This window comes from Carcharhinus amblyrhynchos, chromosome 15, assembly GCF_965287045.1.
Source record: "Carcharhinus amblyrhynchos chromosome 15, sCarAmb.v2.hapA, whole genome shotgun sequence".
Taxonomy (NCBI): domain Eukaryota; kingdom Metazoa; phylum Chordata; class Chondrichthyes; order Carcharhiniformes; family Carcharhinidae; genus Carcharhinus; species Carcharhinus amblyrhynchos.
The window spans coordinates 38,850,119-38,869,431 of NC_137338.1; the positions used below are offsets into that span (position 1 = coordinate 38,850,119).

A 19,313-nucleotide genomic window follows, 5' to 3' on the forward strand; every position below is an offset into this window, starting at 1 on the left:
ACTATACAATAACGGCAGTAACAGTAAAGTAGTAATTTACTTGTATCTTAATTTAATCTATAAATTTTAGATATGCAGCAGCACCTGGGAGTGGGGAAGGATCTGTGAAAATGGGGAGCAGAAAAAACCTGATTTGGTAATGTAGGGGAATCCCAGTGTGTGGGAATATTAGATGCAACGTAATAGGAACGGAATGCTAGTTATGAATGCAGTTCTAAGACAGTGTTCCTGCAATTGCATGAAAATACAAAGTTCGTCCTGCGGATGTGGCAACGGTGTACAGGTGGCTTAAATGCACTGAGGGGTAAATGCAGTGGGTGTTGAAAGACTGGGAGGGGTTACAAAAACCAGGTAGGTGTTTCAAGAATATCAACAGCAAAACGAGGCTGTTGAGGGACAGAATTATGGGGTGATCACTGGAGTCCTGAAACTGGAAGTGAGATATCACAGACTGGGAGCTATGGGAAAAGAGCATTTTTTTTTATGTGGACTATTGAAACTAGATTGCTGTAAAAGATTTGGTGCAGCAGCAAAGGTAGGCCCTGGGTGCAAAAGTATTGGCAATAAGGATTTTTGTTTAAGGGGATACAAAGGTTGGTTTTGAGGTCATTATGCATTGAACATAATAAGAAATAGGAGCAGGAGTAGGCCATCTAGCCCCTCGAGCCTGCCCCGCCATTCAATAAGATCATGGCTGATCTGTCGTGGCTCAGTTCCACTTTCCCGCCCTCTCCCCATAACCCTTAATCCCCTCTCTTATCAAAAACCCATCAACCCGCGTCTTAAAAATATTTAGCGAGACAGCCTCCACCACTTCAACGGGCAGAGAATTCCAGAGATTCACCACCCTTTGAGTGAAGAAGTTCCTCCTCAACTCCGTTCTAAACCACCCCCCTTTTATCTTGAGGCTGTGCCCCCTCGTCCTACTGTCTTTTTTGAGCAGGAAGAGTCTCTCCACCTCTATCCTATCCATCCCATTCATCATCTTGTACGCCTCAATGAGGCATGTAGCTGGATGGTTTGGGTTTCTTGTGTTCTGAAAGGGTGGTCCAGCTCTTGAAAGTTTAAATGGTGTTCTCAGCAGTTCAAAACAGATGCAATGTCCCATACATCTCAATGATTTGGAGTAGCAACTCAATTTTATCTTATAGAAAGCCAAATTTCAACTGATGGGCAATCGAAACATTACAAACAATCTCCACCTATTTTTTCTCTGCCCTACAGATCATCCCATTTTTGCTTGTATGGGCAGAGTACAGTCCAAGGCAAGGCGGACGGTTTGAGAATTCTCCTCATATTGATAAATTCCATATTTAATAACAGATTAATCCCCTTGTTAGCATTCTTCACTATAATCGCAGTACCAGAAATGCTGTTTGCAATTGAGAGAGTTTACAAAAGATGTTATTGCTGCATTTTAAGATTCTTAATTAAAAAAAGGACTTAGCATTTTTGTTGCCTACTGAACCCTTTGATATCATGAATTCTGCACTAGATAGTAAAAATATTTTAAATTTGTTTGTCATGCCAAAGCATGTTTCCCTCATAAGCAACTCTTCTATTTCAAGTTAGCATCCAAATCAGACATTTAATTTGTCCTCATTATACATATCTGATTATCCATACCAGACAACAATGGGAAATACCAGAACATTTTGCCACCAATCCTTGACAAATTTACATATTAAAATATCAAAAAAACTGCTTACTTGATTAGTGCTGCAATTATCTGAACATTTAATGCAGAACCACTGACAAATCGATCATGTAGAATCTGAAATCCATTCAATGTCCCAAACTTGTTTATAAGATCCACAAGCCAACCCTATAGAGAAGTTAGAAGTCAAAATCCAAGTTATCTATATACATTTAAACTCATCGTAACAGGGTTTTGGCAGTTATGAGAAATCATTGAAAGCTTGTCTTTCTATAACTTGTAGCGTTAGATCAAACTTCAAAAATGCAGTACCAATTCCTGATTTATGAAGACAAGAGTAAATGACTTGATCCTCTGTCATTGTGATCAAATTGTTATAGAAGCGCAATACTTGTCAACTTGTACTTTCAAGGTTGACTCGAGAGAAAGCATTTTGCTCAAAGCAATCCCTCTTCAAAGAAATGCTGACCAATTTCTCAACTTAATTAGATGAAAATATTAGAATCATCAAAATCAACTGAAGACTTTTTTTTTGGAAAAACGAGGTGAGAGATATTTCCACACTGACCACCAAGCGAAATACCATTGGCCAACAGTTTATTTAGCTTTAACAAGCTTTCACTCCAATCCCTGAAGTGCATTCATAGTATATTAATTACCAACTTCCTGGATCACTAACTTTGGAGCTGTGAATGCCAAATTTAACCATTTGTGTCAAGCTGACACCGACTTGGAACTTTGAAGGCCCAAATGCTGCAAGGATATACTGTGTGTGTGTGGGGGCAGTGGAGATGACTAGCTCAGAAATTAGCTTGTTGACTTCTAAACAGCATGCTAATAAACTGTATTAACCAATTTTATCATTGTTTTTGTCCTTAACACCTTTCCTACCTCTTCACTGAGGTTTGGTTCCACATAATTGCTTTGCGTCAGATATGGGCACAATCTTGTAGAAAGCTCTGATTAGGATGTTAGTTCATATGGAAGTAGCAGCTAAGCCTTTCCTGCCCTGAATTCAATGCCCACAGACACAAAGCACCAGCCAGAATTATAAATTAATAGGATTGGGAATCCTGCAGAATTGTTTCCTCTCTAACCCAAAGGCACTCAGGTGAACTTCAGAATTCCAGCTGCTGCTTTACGAAGCTAATTCAGCAGAGATCCGAAATATTTGGGCTCAGCTGTTTAGTGTATAAACCTGCAGAGACTCCCACGAAACTAGACTGAATGTTTATTTGATCTTTAAAATTTCACTTGTTCAGTATAATAATTCAGATTAACAGTAAAATAAGTGACTAAGATTGTACACTTGGACCAAAGTAAATGGCACAAATTAATCCAACACTATAGTCCTGAGATGCACAGTTATAACCAAGTACACAATTATATTAAAACTCAATCAACTGCAACAATTGCCCATTAGTTTATAATAGTGAAGTCCATTAAGCACCATAAAAATGACAGATTCTCCAAACCTTTGGCGAGCGTGGGTCAGGTGGTCGAGCAAAGAGTTCATCTTCAGCCAGCTGGACTCCTGCAGGAACAGTCTCAGACGGGCGTGTACCATTGTAGATATGAAATTTGCAATGAGGATTTAAGGCCATAGCAAGGAGTTCAAGAAGGGGAAACCAATCCTGGGACAGCTTGGCCACACACAGTTCTATGAGGCGATGAGTATTATTTATAATACATCTCTTAAAAGGGAAGAAAAAATATTAGTTATACTTTTAGCATGTAAAGTATTCATGATGGATAATATCAGTGAAACAGTAATTCAATTCCAACTCTGGTCAGATATACAAACTCAGTCTGAGCAACATAAAACACTGGTGAAAAATATTCCATTAATAATAAAACGTAGCCCAATTTGGCTAATGTACTGTGCTACCAATTCACTTTTTTCACGGTATTATTGCTGAAATTGAGCCATTAAATATTTAGCTGCTCAGCCTGGCTCCTACTTCATACTGATATAGGCTATTGAGTTGGATTTCAGCCATGATCGTAATGAATTGCGGAGAAGGCTCGAGGGGCCAAATGGCCTCCTCCTGCTCCTATCTTCTATGTTTCTGTGACGAGTATCCAAACCAGTCCCAGATTGAGAACAAACCCCAAGTAAGGTTTTGAACTTGGTTCCAATTTAGGACTGCATAGTTTTTGTCTGCAGGGAAAAGCAGAAAAGTTTTCACAATTAATTCTCTTACAAGGGAGATGCCTGTGGGTCGTGTTAATGCTAGCCTCACTTAAAAATCAAGTCACACTTTTTCAGCAAGATGAACTAAAAGATGTAATAGTACAAATAATTAGGCATGCAAAAACCAGAAGGATCACAGAAGAACATCTACTAACATCACAAATTACTTCAGAACAATACCCCATTCTCAGCTACAGATTGAAAGCTCAAACAGTATAGGTATTACTGTCCTCAATGCAATAATAGTATATTTATTTTTTTGGCGAAATAAAGATAAATTTTAAAGCCCAGTGTACAATTCTTTTTGTGTGCTTCTCCAAGTAATTGAAAAGAACTGATGAAATTAATCCATTCAGGCACTCTTTTGTTGAAGTACTGGCAAGTATGTTATTGCTGATCACAAGAAGCTTTTTAATAAAGCAAAGTGGAGCCAATAAATTTTGCATTCCTCCACTCCAACATTATTTTTCAGACCCATAGCTTTTTCTATCGACTTCACAAAGATGATGAGGGTGGGGTACTCTTCAGGGTGCACATCATCCTCTGGTGTGATCTTTATTGGTGAGGATTGGTACATCCAGATTCATGTAGCATCATGAATGAGGACAAAGAGAAAGGACAGTCATTTAAAATTAATCTAGCTGATAGCATTTGATTTAATTAATAGCAGAGCTGCGATGGAGTGAGAATGAGAATTTATTTTGCTTTAAATTCTATTCTAGGCCTGTCTTTATATTTTATCCATTTTACAGGATGTGGGTATCACTGGCTAGGCAAACATTTATTGCTCATCACTAATTGCCCTTGAGGTGGTGGTAAGCTGCCTTCTTGAACAGCTGCAGTCCCAGAGGTGTAGGCACAGCCACAGTGTTGTTAGTGACAGTGAAGGAACAAATATATTTCCACATCAAGACGGTGAGCGACTTTGAGGGAAAATCTCCTGGTGGTCAGGTTCCCAGGTATCTGCTGCCCTGGTACTTCTAGATGGTAGTGATCATGGGTTTGGACGGTGCTGCTTAAGGAACCTGGGTGAGTTTCTGCAGTGCATCACCAGTAGTAGGGAGGATTGAATGTTTGAGGAAGGGGCAACAGTCAAGTTGACTGCTTTGTCCTGAATGATGTCAAGCTTCTTGAATGTTATTGGAGCTGCACTCATGCAGCAAGGAGAGTGTGTTCCATCATACTTGCCTTGTAGATAGAGAATAGCTTTGGGAAGTCAGTTGGTGAGGTTAATTACTACAGAATTCCTAGCTTTTGCTCTGCTTTTAATCACAGCATTTATTATGGTTATCCCAGTTCAGCTTCTGGTCAATGGTAACCCCGAGGATGTTTATACAGAGGTTGAGCATGATTGTGTTACTGAATGTCAAGGGATGATGCATAGATCTTCTCTCGTTGGAGACAGTCATTGCATGGCATTTGTATGGCACAAATGTCAGCCCAAGCCTGATCAATTCAAGATCAGCATGTCTAGATCAAAAAATAATATATGCTTATATCAGGCTCATTTTTTCTCAAATTGAACTTGTGAAAATTTAAATTGTTTAGACCTGGTAAAGGTAATTGAAATAAACCAACAGCAAAATAGATTTTAATTCCTCGATGCAGATGTGAATATTCTAAATATTTTTACTAAATATTTTCAAAAATGTACTTCTTAAACGGCTCTTGGTGCTACATTAGATAGAAGAGACAAGTATCTAGCTATGCTGACAACACAAAGCTTACTGGAAACATAAGCCACAAGGAAGACACACAAGACCATAAAGACATATAGACAGGCTTAGTGATTGGGCAGCAAAGTGGCATATCATGTAATGTGGGTAAGTATTAAGTTATTCACTTTGGTTCTAAGAACAGAAAAACAAAATATTTTATAAAAAGACATGAAACCCATAAATGTTGATGTTGAGTGTAATCATGCAAGGAACGAAATGTTAGTCTACATACTCGACAAGCAATTAGGACAGCACCATGGCTAACACTGCTGCCTCTTAGTTCCAGGGACCCGGGTTGAACTCCCAGCTTGCGTTACTGTCTGTGTGGAGTTTGCATGTTCTTGCTGTGTCTGCATGGGTTTCCTCTAATGCTCTGGTTTCCTCCCACAGTCTGACAGGTGTGCTGGTTAGGTGCATTAGCCATGCTAAATTCCCCCTCAGTGTACCCGAACAGGCACCGAGTGTGGCAACTAGAGGATTTTAATAGCAACTTCATTGCAGCGTTAATGTAAGCTTACTTGTGACGCTGAGAAATAAACTTGATTACAAGGAAAACTGGAATACAAGGCTTGTATTCTTGCTATAACTATACAGGTCTTTGGTTAGTTCTCACTGGAGCACTACATTCAGTTTGTTCTCTTAAGGAATGTTATATTTTCAGTGAACTTGGTGCAACAAAGATTCAAGAGTTGGTTCCTGAAATGAGCGAGATGCCTTATGCAGAGTAGCTGAGTAATTGGGCCTATACTTTCTAAAGTGAAGAAAAATAAGAGGCAATCTCATTGAAACATACAGATTCTGCAGGGGTTTGACAGGGGGTGTTTCCCATGGCAGGGAATCTTGAACATGCGGCCAGGGTGTCAGGAAAAGGAGCCAAAGCAATAAGAAGAAATTTCTTCAAAGGGTGGTCAACCTTGGGGATTTTCTACCCCCAAATAGTGGTGAACGCTCCTTGGTGAATATACTTAAGGCAAAAATAAACAGATTTTCTGGATTCAGGGTAGCAAGAAAGATGAGGAGCAGGCAGGAAAGAGAAGTTAAGGCCAATGATCAGTCATGATCCTATTGAATCGTGAAGCAGATTCAGGTCATGCAGTCAACATCAGCTAATATTTCTATGTTCTTATGATACATTAGCATCCATTGCAAGAAGAATGACTTCAATAGCAAATCGTTTAACAATTAACAAATTTTTTAACAACACCAAATTAGGAATCTGATTCTATGAAAACTACTTTTCTGTTTATATGAACAATTCAAGCAAGTTAGGAATTCTTAATAATTTAGACAAAATAGTAACACCAATCCCTATTTCTTGTAGTGATGAATGCAATCTTGAAGTTGCTGCAGAAGTTTGCTACAGTGCAAAATAATCAAATTATGCAATGCAAAATTCTGGCAACAACTTAAATGTGTTAGCTTTAATCTCAGACAGAACAAAATGTGAATGCACTAGTTTTCAATAGGACAGCAAATTTCTTTATTAATTTTGACAGTGCAGCACTGATTAAATAGAATCTTTGAAAGTTCTTTCCACTTTTCCAGCCTCAATATACTTAGCTGCAATTGAACAAAGTATAAAACTTCAAGTACCAGGGTAGACAAACATAACGTACGTAACATATTTGAATTCTCAAAGCACCTTCAGTATGGTGCTGCAAAGCAGATGCATGACTAAAGTTGGAACATGTGAAAATAGCAGAATGGGTAGCAAGCTGCTACAAAAAGAAAGTAAAGACAGGGTTAAAAGTAGTTACTGAGTGAGACAAAGAATTGGAACCAGTTTTCAATAAAGATCAGGTAGCGTGATAGAGTTGTAAGAAGGGAATTCCAGAAGCTGGGACCTTTGGTAACTCAAGCCAGAGGCCATACTGGAGCAATAATGAAAGGGTTGTTCAAAAAGCCAAGATCAGAGGAATGCAGATATTAGGGAGGTTCTTTTTCCCTTTATTCTTTCATAGGATTTGACATTATGGCAGAGCAAGCATTTGTTGTTCATTTCATTTGTCCTTGAACTGAATGGCTTCCTAAGCCATGCAGAGGCAATTTGAGTGTCAAACACATCTGAAAATTAGAGTGCAGATATCTCAAAATTGTGGGATTGGAAGAGACTAGAGAGATAAGGCAGGACAAGGCCATGAAGGGACTTGAAAACATTGATTCGAATTTTAAGATCACAATGTGATTTGGCCAGAAGCCAATATAAGGTCAGTGAGCACATGGGTGATGGGGGACTTGTAAGTTAAGACACGGGCAGCAGAGTGTATGGAGGGGGTAGAAAGTAGAAGAGCAGCCATGTGTGTGTTGGAATACAAGTTCAGAGGGTAACAAAAGCATGCATGATGGTTTCAGCAGCAGATAAGATACGGCAAGGTGGTATTATGCAGGTGGAGATGAGTAACCTTCGTAGTGCCACAATTAAGAAGTCAGAGGATCAAACGTGACACTGAAATTGCAAACATGCTGGCTTGATCTCGAATTGTTACCAGGGAGGGGGATGAAATCAATTGTTAGGAAACAAGACTGAAGCCGGTCTAAAAATAACGGGCTGCATGCTTCTCAATATTTAACTGGGGGAAATTTTAGTTCATCCAGCACCAGATGCCTGATAATTTAGCAACAGCTCATGTGTTAGGGGAATCAAAAATCTTACTTCTGTTCACCCACCCAGCAAGATAAAAACTTTTCTGCAAAATTCAAGAAATGATTCACTAACAGGTTTTAAGTGTTGGATTAGGTCATCATCCAGGCTATGTGCCTTGATCTTCCTCCTATTAAGCTGCAACACCAAAATCAAAAGACTTTCTATGTCATCACCAAGGAAATCATTAAAAATCTTTTAGGCACTCGATCTAGAATAAACATAACTCAATGAATTTAATAGGACTTTAATTCATTTGAGACACATGGGTATTGCTGGCTGGTCAGCATTTTTTGCCCATCCCTAGTTGCCCTTGAACTGAGTGGCTTGCTAGGCCATTTTGGCAGGCAGTTGGGAGTCAACCACATTGCTGTGACTCTGGAGCCACATATAGGCCAGACCAGGTAAGGACAATAGATTTCTTCCATAACATACATTAGTGAACCAGGGAATAGTTTTTAAACATTCTTTCCATCATGCAAAACCATTATGAGACTAACTATGATCCAAACACTGCCTTGCGTGGAATCTATTTGTCTTACTGTTTGTCCCTATTCATTAGGCCCAAAATGATATCTTGAGGCTTTATCTACCTGCATCTCCAAAGAATTTCGAATCTACATATCTGCATTAGTCCCTGCACATCCTTTGGTACCTAAATTGATCTACACACTCTTTGATTATCTTCTTAAAATACATTGCCTCACATTTGTAAACTCAAAAGCCAACAGTTAAACCTGCTAATTTTTTGTGAAATTAAACAGTGGACAATGCTGATCCACACAGCAAAATCTTTATTTAAAATGCCACATTTGTGAGAATAGAGAAAAAAAACTTCTGATAGTTGCTGCAAGGGTTGCCTTTTTCAAAACAAAAACCATATTATGAATGTGTATGTGAAGTTGAAGAAAATATTTGTGACAGTTCAATTGTATAGATGCTTAAAAAGACAGCATTTACTTAAGTAACGTTTAATTTAGCATGAAATGCTAAGGGCCTGATACTCTGTTCTAAAATAAATACAAGCTTCATTAATTTAAATGAACTATACCTCAAGCAAAATACTTACATGGATCTCAAATTTCCAACCACTCACAGCCTCGTCAGTTAGAATTTTTGTGAAGGAAATTGTGAGGCCATCACGAAAAAAGCGCTGACATGCTTCACTTTTGATATCAAGACCTTGAAAATGAAAAAAATTACATCTCATCAAAACTACTGGCCATCTGAATGATCAATTCCCCAACAATAGTCAAATGCCTTAGAAACAAATGTTATTATAATTAAACTGTATAATGTAATTACCATACATTATAATTTCCATAATATTCCTGCAGAAGAGAGTTAACAATGTCCCCCTCAGCTGCAGTACTTTACAGAAAACTTACTTTTCAAGACACTGAGGATTTATGCAAGTTTTCAAGTTTGATGAACTGGATGGTTTTATAAACCCTCCAAATAGGAAAAAACACATTCAGCATAGCATTACTTGCTTCAAATTAAATCTTCCAACTGATATGACGATTAGTGCAGCCAGGGAGCACAGAGTACTTTTAGAGTGATCACAAATATTATCAAATAATGAGAAAGAATGCCACATCTGAGATAAGACATTGTGTTTTACTGCAGAAGCTGTTCCACTGCGATGCATCATATCAGATCTTCAAAACGAAAAATTTTTGTTCAGACATCTGGTGGATTCATTTTTGACTAGTTGATACTAGTTTGCCTGAACACTGACTCATCATTCTTCATTGCAGTCCGACCACACAAGCATAAATGCAGCTGATACTGACCAAGGAAATTCACCAAGTGCCATGATCAGTTTCCAAGAACTGGAAGACTGCTGAGCCCATGAAAGTTAATGGCACTAAATCACGGATTGACCTGGAAAAAAATTTGTGAGAGAGAATACAAGTAGAGAAACTGTTTTAGCTAGTGTGTTGGGGAGCAAAACTCAGGTGGTACATTTAAGGTAGCCCAATAGGGAATTCAGGACAGACTTCCTTGCCCAAAGTAGTTAAAATACAGAACTTGCGCCCAACTAAGGTTACAAGCACAGATGCGTCTAAGGGAAAACTAATGCAGAGCATAAAGACCAGCCAGGGCCAGTTGAGCCATATGGCCTGTTTCTGTGCTTTATAGATCATGCAATTATATGCAAAACAAAATATATAATAGCTTTCTCAAGCTAGGTCAAGAGTGCATGGATATGCTTTTGAGCCAGATAAATGAAAAATCTCTTACGAAGAAGATATCACCTACATCGTGCAAGACTTTGAATAGAAAAATTCTATCTTCCCTTTGAAAATATTATAATTCATAGCTTCCAAGAAAATGAATCATTCTAGATCAAACACCATAAGGCAGGAGCAACAGTTAACCAAAAGTAAACCATTGCTTATAGATGGCTCTCCGAATAACATTATTTCTCCAAAATAAAAACTACAGTTTTTCCTCACATGATTAAAACTAAGGCATTTTCCTCAATTCTTGTAATATTTCAACAAGTCTGCCTGTTTGTATTCTAAAATCCAAGTCACTAATTTCTTCAGTATACATAACATCATTTCAAAACTTACTTTTTTTACTAAGATCTATAGCAGCTTCTAGAAGAACTTCTAATTCACCTTTAGGCAACACTGGAACTACCCAACGAGGTCTAAAGGAAGCAAAAAGGCAAGTTAGAATAACATGCACAAGAATTAGCAATTTATTTAATTTGTCAATCTAGCTGCACTCACCTATTAATCATATCATCCAGCTTTGCCAAATCAGTATGAGGAAATGCCGGCTCTTCCTCCTCAAGCTGAGGAGGTGCATCACCCTGACCTTGTTCATCAGGAGGGCTCACTGGTGAGTTCTCACTTGATGTATTGGGAGAAGAGGTCTGTTGCAAAGGAAAAACATACATTCAATGTTTAATCAATCAACATGATTTTATTGCAATCCATAAACTGTGGTCTATGCTCAATCCATTAAATGTTTCAATTAAGGATCAAATCCATATTTTAAAATTTTCCAAAGAGTTTGATCCAGTCAGCTAAGGAAATTAATCTTTCCTACACTTTTCTTTCCCCAAGTCCACTTTATTCCAATGATTGGGGTGCTTATAATTCTACAGTACGTTATGATCACAACTGGATTTAGAGACAGAAAAATTACTAAATTAATAGTGACCAACATCTCTCAAATAAAACCTTGCGATGATCTAATTAATATTCCAACAAGATTAGAGAACAGTGTTTTGTCAAATTTTCTTAACGAAAAGCAGGTCCATCAATGGGTTCGATATTGCCATTTAGTAAAACACTAAATAGCACAAACCATAACTCAACTTTCATATCATGAATTTCAATGCAGAAGTAACATTTAGTGACAGCTTTAGCTCAGTGATAACAATGCTGTCTTAAGAGTGAGGTTCAAACCCCAATCCAAGACACGAGCACAAAAATCTAAGTTGACACTTGGTGCAGTACTGAACAAACGCTGCAATCAGAACTGCCACTTTTTAGATGAGGAACATATCTTTGGTGGATATAAAAACTATTCGAGAAAGTGCAGAACCATAGACCTCTATGCCCTGACAAGTACTTATCTTTTTATATTTATGTACATTGAGGCTGTGTCTTTATATGCCCTGTTTGTGAACTGAAATCCCACTCATCTGATGAAAGAGCAGCAAGTGCTCCGAAAGCTAGTGGTTTTTGCTACCAAATAAACCTGTTGGACTTTAATCTGGTGTTGAGATGTCTTACTATGTTTAACTCAGTCCAACGCCAGCATCTCCACATCACAAGTACTTATCTCTCAAACAACAGCACAAAACATGATTGCCAATGTTTTGAGGCCTTGCCATGTGCAAATTACCTGGTATGTCCCCCAAGTTACAACAGCAAATACATTTCACCAGCTGCAAAGCAATTTGGGGAGCCACATGGTTGTAAACGATGCATATAATTCCAAAGCCTTTCTTAGTAGCCTGGCTAAAAGAATTTTCATTGTGAATTTGAGACAATCAATCCCTCATCACATTTTCAAAATAGGACTAAATCTGCTGCACAATTTTGGAGCCTGTGGTACTGAAGGGGTAGTGGCAGGGTGGACAATAAATAGACAGCAACACTAAATAGGTGTTTCATTGACTGAAGGGATGTATGTCATGGTTTCACCACATGGGTCATCATTGCTCTTTTCGATATACAGCAATGACAAGGATTTCCACATTCTGATCTCTTAAGTGCCTTTACCAGCACTCTCCTTACCTCCTCTGCCATGACATAAGCACTGAATTTATGGTCAACTTTAATAGATCACTAGCTAGCCTTCAATTCCAGCCTGATGTCCAATTCTGGGCTTCACACTTTAGGAAGAATATTCACAGCTTTGGGAAAGGTGGAGAGGAGATTTACGAAAGGAAACATTTCAGTTATCTGGAGAGCCCAGAGATGCTGAAATTGCTTTCTTTACAGCAGTGCATAGTGACAGAACACTGATTTCAAGTGTTAAGTGTTAACAGTTCATTGGTAACAAGTTCACTTTTCCTTTGTTGTACCCAGATAAAAATGTGACAGCATCTCTTGAAAGCCATTTCATAAGCACAAAAATCTACACAAGCTAGCACAATCCCTGCAAACGCTGAAGATGGATGGCTGAATTGAGGGCAGTGCTGCTTTCTGGCGTGCTGACTATGAACAGAAGGTTATTGCTGTACATTGGAAAACTAGACAGAAACTCTGCATCTCTCTGTGGTGTGGGCAAGATTACCCAGATCAATGCTAAGTACATGGCTATCAAGGACGCATTCCTAGGCATCACATAAACCCCATATTGTAACTGACGATGATAGTAAAAACCAAGAAACTTTCTGAAAAGTAAGCAAACACCCCAGGGTCTCTTCTAGGCCAGTACATCAGTTTCTGTGAGAGACTGAGTGAAGCATTGCAGTCAGGAGACAGCAGCTAGAATGGCTATGAAAAAGCTGTCTGTCAACAACTTGAATGAACGTGGACTAATAGACCTAGTTGGTATGCAGACTATGAAGGATGGAAGTTATTGTTTCATACTGCATTACATAGAATACCTGATCATGTTCCACATCAATCATCTTCTGAAATCCAAAGCAACAGCTGAGGTTGCCCGAGATGCATCTCACATTTCTAGACACTACACCTCCATGTATTCTTCAGTCAGACAACAGAAGGAAGTTCACAGCACAGGTCGTTCAGGAGAGGTAATAAGCCGTGGATAACGAAGGAGGTGAAGGAAAGTGTTAAAAGCGGAGGAATTTAGAGTAGCTAAGAGTAGTGGGTGAGAAGAGGATTGGGAGAGGTTTAAATGTCAAAGATTGACAAAGAAGTTGATAAAGAAGGGTAGGAGAAACTATGAAGCTGGGCTAGCGCTTAATATAAAAAAGAATAGCAAGAGTTTTTATAAATATATAAAAAGGAAGAGGCTGGCTAGGGTGAACGTTGGACCCTTAGAGGATGAGAGGGGGGACTTAGTGGTAGGGGGTGGGGAAATGGCTGAGGTCCTGAATAACTTTTTTGTTTCGGTCTTCACGGAGGAAGACGTGAATAATTTGCCGGGTGTTAGTGATGGAAAGGTGGTAGGACTGGAGGGTCTCAATGACATTATTGTTACTAGAGAGGCGGTGCTCGACAGACTGGAGGGACTGATTGTGGACAAGTCACCAGGGCCGGATGGAATGCATCCGAGGGTTCTGAAAGAAATGGCGGAGGTGATAGTGGATGCCTTGGTGGTTATTTTCCAAACATCGCTGGATTCCGGGGAAGTGCCGGAAGATTGGAAAACGGCTACTGTTACACCGTTGTTTAAGGGTGCCAGGCAAAAGGCAGGGAATTATAGGCCGGTTAGTTTAATGTCTGTTGTAGGTAAAATGTTAGAATCCGTCATCAAGGAGGAAATAGCGAGGCATCTTGAGGGGAATTGCTTGATAGAGCAGACGCAGCACGGTTTCGTTAAGGGGAAGTCGTGTCTGACAAATTTATTGGAGTTCTGAGGATGTGTCTAGGGCGGTGGATAAAGGAGAGCCGGTGGATGTGGTCTTTCTTGATTTTCAGAAGGCGTTTGACAAGGTACCTCACAAGAGGTTATTGCAGAAGGTAAGGGGGCATGGAGTTGGGGGTAGGGTGTTAGCATGGATAGAGGATTGGTTGTCAAATAGGAGACAGTGTGTGGGGGTCAATGGGTGCTATTCGGATTGGCGGTTGGTGACTAGTGGAGTGCCCCAGGGGTCGGTGCTGGGGCCTCAGCTATTTACCATTTATATAGATGATCTGGAGGAGGGAACTGAGTGTACGGTGTCGAAATTTGCTGATGACACCAAGATTGGTGGAACGGCAAATTGTGCGGAGGGTGTGGAGAGTCTGCAGAAGGATCTAGATAGGCTGGGCGAATGGGCCAGGAAATGGCAAATGGAATTTAATGTTGGCAAGTGTGAGGTGGTCCACTTTGGTAGGAAGAATGGTAGGAAGGACTATTACTTACGTGGCGAAAAACTGCAGCAGGCGACGGTGCAGAGGGACCTCGGGGTCCTTGTGCATGAGTCGCAAAAACCCAGCTTGCAGGTGCAGCAGGTGGTCAGGAAGGCTAATGGGATGCTGGCCTTCATAGTGAGGGGGATTGAATATAAAAGTAGGGAGGTCTTGCTGCAGCTGTATAGGGCACCGGTGAGGCCGCAGCTGGAGTACTGTGTGCAGTTTTGGTCGCCGCACTTACGCAAGGATATTTTGGCCTTGGAGGGAGTGCAGAGGAGGTTTACTAGGCTGATACTGGAGTTGAGGGGGTTGAGCTATGAGGAGAGGCTGAATAAACTAGGCTTGTACTCGTTAAGAGTTTAGAAGAATGAGGGGAGATCTCATTGAGGCATATAAGATGATGAATGGGATGGATAGGATAGAGGTGGAGAGACTCTTCCCGCTCAGAAAGGACAGTAGGACTAGGCGGCACAGCCTCAGGATAAGGGGAGGGGGAACGGTTTAGAACGGAGTTGAGGAGGAACTTCTTCACTCAAAGGGTGGTGAATCTCTGGAATTCTCTGCCCGTTGAAGTGATGGAGGCTGCCTCGCTTAATATTTTTAAGACGCGGGTTGATGGGTTTTTGATAAGCGAGGGGATTAAGGGTTATGGGGAGAGGGCATGAATGTGGAACTGAGCCACGACAGATCAGCCATGATCTTATTGAATGGCGGAGCAGGCTCGAAGGGCTAGGTGGCCTGCTCCTGCTCCTATTTCTTATGTTCTTATGTTATGTTTTTATAAACTAGCAATGCTCTGGGAAGAATGGGCATCCCAGACAACCTCAGTTAAGGCTCAGTGGTGATGTGAAGCTGAAACTAATGGTCTGGCTCTGTCCAATGGAGCTATGGTGTTCATTTTGTTCAGTGGGCAACGAACAGCAGTTACCACAAGGCTATAAAGATGATTCTTTACCAAGCACTCTATGGAAACAAACCAAGGTGCAGCCTCATAAATTTTGCAAGATGACTTCTACAGAATCTCCACAGCCAATGATCTGGAAAGACTTCTAAATGAGTATCTGGAAAATCCTGACCCTGAGCTGACCCCTGAACCATCCTCCTGGAACAATTCTGAGCTGGCCTCAGAACCATCCACCACGACTCATAAAAAGTCAGCATCTGGGCCATCCAACATGGACGATTGAGTGAATCCCAGAACCATCACCATAGGTGACCTTAATTTGGCCCCTGGGCCACCAAACGTGGTCAGTGCTGAGGAAGTCTCCAGTCCCAGTGTCATCATTTGACCACAGTCGAGGTGACCCACCAAATATTATAGATGTGGTGCTGGCATCAGATGGGACTAGTTACACACTGGAACAGCTAAAAGACAAACAGTCAGAATTTTACAGCACAGCAGAAGGACTTTGTGCCCATCGTGTCCACACCAGCCAAACACCTAAGTACTCTAATCTCATTTTCCAGCTTTAGTATTTCAAGGGCTCATTTAAATGCTTCTTGAATGTTGTAAGGGCCCTCCCCTACCATCATCATCCTTTCAGGTAGTGAATCCAAATTTCCACCACCCTCTGGATGAAAAAAGTTTTTCCTCAAACCCCCTTTATATCTCAAGCACTTCACCTTAAATCTATGCCCCCTGGTTTTTGATCCCTCCACTAAGGGAAATGTTTCTTCCTTTCTGTATCCCTCAATTTTATACACCTCAGTCAGGTCCTACCTCAGCCTTCTCTACTCAAAGGAAAACAACCCCAGCTTAACTAGCCTTTCTTCATAGCTGAAACATGCCAGTCCAGGCAACATCCTGGTGAATTTCCTCTGCACCCCTTCTAGTGCAATCACATCTTTCCTATAGTGTAGCAGTCAGAACTGTGCACAGTACTTTAGCTGTGGCCTAACATGCATTTTATATAGCTTCATCATAATCTCCTTGTTCTGATATTCTGTGTCTTGGCTAATAAAAGGCAAGAATCCCATATGCCTTTTTAACCACCTTATCTACCTGCCCTGCTGCCTTCAGGGACCACTGGACACACACACACACACACACACACCCCACCCCCCACCCAAGGGTCCCTCTGGTCCTCTGTACTTTCTAGCATCTGACTGTTTGTTGTATATTCACTTGCCTTGTTAGTCATCCCAAAATGTATTACATCTCACTTTTCAGGGTTAAGCTCCATTTGCCACTGTTCTGTCCACATGACCAGCCCATCTATACAGCCTATAATCTAAAGCTTTCCTGCTCACTATTTCCCACACCACCAATTTTAGTGTCACCTGCAAATTTACTGATCACAGCTCCATAATCACGACTAGATCATTTGTGTACATTAATAACAGCAAAGGATGAAACATCAATCACTGCAGTACACCACTGGATTGGCTTCCAGTCACAAAATCAACCTGCAACCATCACCCTCTGCCTATGTCCTGCCACTAAGCAAATTTTCAGTCCAATTTGCCAGGAATCATTCTGAATTTGGGCAGTACAGTGGACTAAGTGCAGAAGATGTTCCACCAGTACAGCTCAGTCGTTGCAAGATTGTATATGCTCAAAGTTTTCTACAATGGGTAAGGCCTCCAGATGTGTCATGAGAAATAGGAGGAGTAGGCCATCTAGCCCCTTGAGCCTGCCCCGCCATTCAACAAGATCATGGCTGATCTGAAGTGGATCAGTTCCACTTTCCTGCTTTCTCCCCATAACCCTTAATTCCCTTGTCTATCAGAAACCTATCTACCCATGACTTAAATATATTCAGCGAGGTAGCCTCCACCACTTCAACGGGCAGAGAATTCCAGAGATTCACCACCCTTCGAGTGAAGAAGTTCCTCCTCAACTCCGAACTAAACTGCACCCTCCCCCCCTTATCTTGAGGCTGTACCCTCTAGTCCAGCTATCCTTTCTAAGCGGGAAGAATCTCTCTACCTCTACCCTATCTAGCCCCTTCATTATCTTATATGTTTCTATAAGATCCCCCCTCAGTCTTCTAAACTCCAACGAGTGCAGGCCCATTCTATTCAATCTCTCCTCATAGGCTAACCCCCTCATCTCCGCTATCAGCCTAGTGAAACTTCTCTGGACTCCCTCCAAGGCCAATATATCCTTTCACAAATGCGGCGACCAAAACTGCACACAGTACTCCAGCTGCGGCCTCACCAGTGCCCTGAACAGTTGCAGCAAGACCTCCTTGCTTTTATATTCTATCCCCCTCGCTATAAAGGCCAACATTCCATTTGCCTTCTTGATCACCTGCTGCACCTGCAGACTGGGTTTTTGCGATTCGTGCACAAGGACCCCCAGGTCCCTCTGCACCATAACATGCTGCAGCTTTTCGCCCTTGAAATAATAGTCCCTCCTATTATTTCTACTAAAGTGGATAACCTCACATTTGCTAACATTATACTCCATCTGCCAGGTCCTCGCCCACTTACTCAGCCTATCCAGATCTCTCTGCAGACTTTCCGCACCTTCCACACAATTTGCTTTTCCACTCATCTTCGTGCCATCAGCAAATTTCATTACCCTACACTCAGCCCCCTCCTCCAGATCATCTATGAGACTGCAAGAGTAACTGTTGTCAAGACAATGTTGCTTCTTGAAAGCAGGTCTCTGCTGCAACAGTACCTGTCTCAGCCACAAATGTTGTGTGGACAGTACTGAAATGCTACATATGCATAAATTGCATTCATGCTGTTTTTATAAACATGGTATATTAGCTATCTGAATGTTTTAGGTTTGATCTTGAATGCAATATAACAGAACACAAACCAATGAATTTGAAATGTTTAGTTGTCTCAATGAATGTGCAATTGAATAAAAATACATTATGCATGAAGGTTTATTTGCTCTTGCTATATTGTAAGCATTGATGAATATAAGCTCCATCTAAATGGCTCAGATATAATACTGGATGAAAGGGACAATAAACAGAATTATTATACATTTGTGAATGAAATTTTGTGTTCACAAAAGTTGGTCATTTCATGAACTGGGTGGTCAAAATGCCAGTTTCATGAACTGGCCAGATCGTTTGCCATTTCATGACATGGGCAGTTTTACAAATTGGATGGAACATATACATCAATAATTCAAACTGCAACCAAAGCAAAATAAAACTTAGTGAATTTAAAATGCCAGAGTTTTCCAACATGACAAGTCATGCAACTTGACCCATGATAGGCTTTTCAAAATATATGAGATTATATTCAAACTTCTTTACCTTGCACCTCTAAATACTACAGAGGGAGACAAAATTATTTGAGAAACGCAGGTAGTCAGATAAATGCGCCCAATTCACTGTTCCTTAATATCAATGTAAAGTGCAGATTCCAATGTGATGTGACTCAGTCAAGATCTTGGGGTGGAATGCCAATGAACACTCTGCTCTCATCACAAAAGATTTAGGAAGAGGTCAGCAGGTTTATGGAGACAGATTACCAGCCCAGCTCTCCACTAGCATACAGTGCATAAGACAAACAATAAAACAAATATAAATACAATTGCACAGATGTTGCCCATTCCCCTGAATGACGTGGACTTTCAGCAGAGTTGATGGATAATAACAAGCTCAGGACACTGCTGAGTTAACAAACTTTCTTC

General features: G+C 40.5%; 1 protein-coding gene across 1 annotated transcript in view; it reads right to left on the reverse strand.

Annotated features, from left to right (window-relative positions):
- Positions 1 to 19,313, reverse strand: part of usp9 (ubiquitin specific peptidase 9) — a 258,340-nt gene that overhangs the window by 183,889 nt on the left and 55,138 nt on the right. The window contains exons 3-7 of the mRNA XM_080203847.1: positions 10,955 to 11,100; positions 10,793 to 10,872; positions 9,280 to 9,392; positions 3,133 to 3,351; positions 1,710 to 1,825 (exon numbers count right to left, since the gene is read on the reverse strand). Coding sequence (XP_080059973.1) covers positions 1,710 to 1,825; positions 3,133 to 3,351; positions 9,280 to 9,392; positions 10,793 to 10,872; positions 10,955 to 11,100 — 674 coding nt within the window. The remainder of the gene's footprint in view (positions 1 to 1,709; positions 1,826 to 3,132; positions 3,352 to 9,279; positions 9,393 to 10,792; positions 10,873 to 10,954; positions 11,101 to 19,313) is intronic.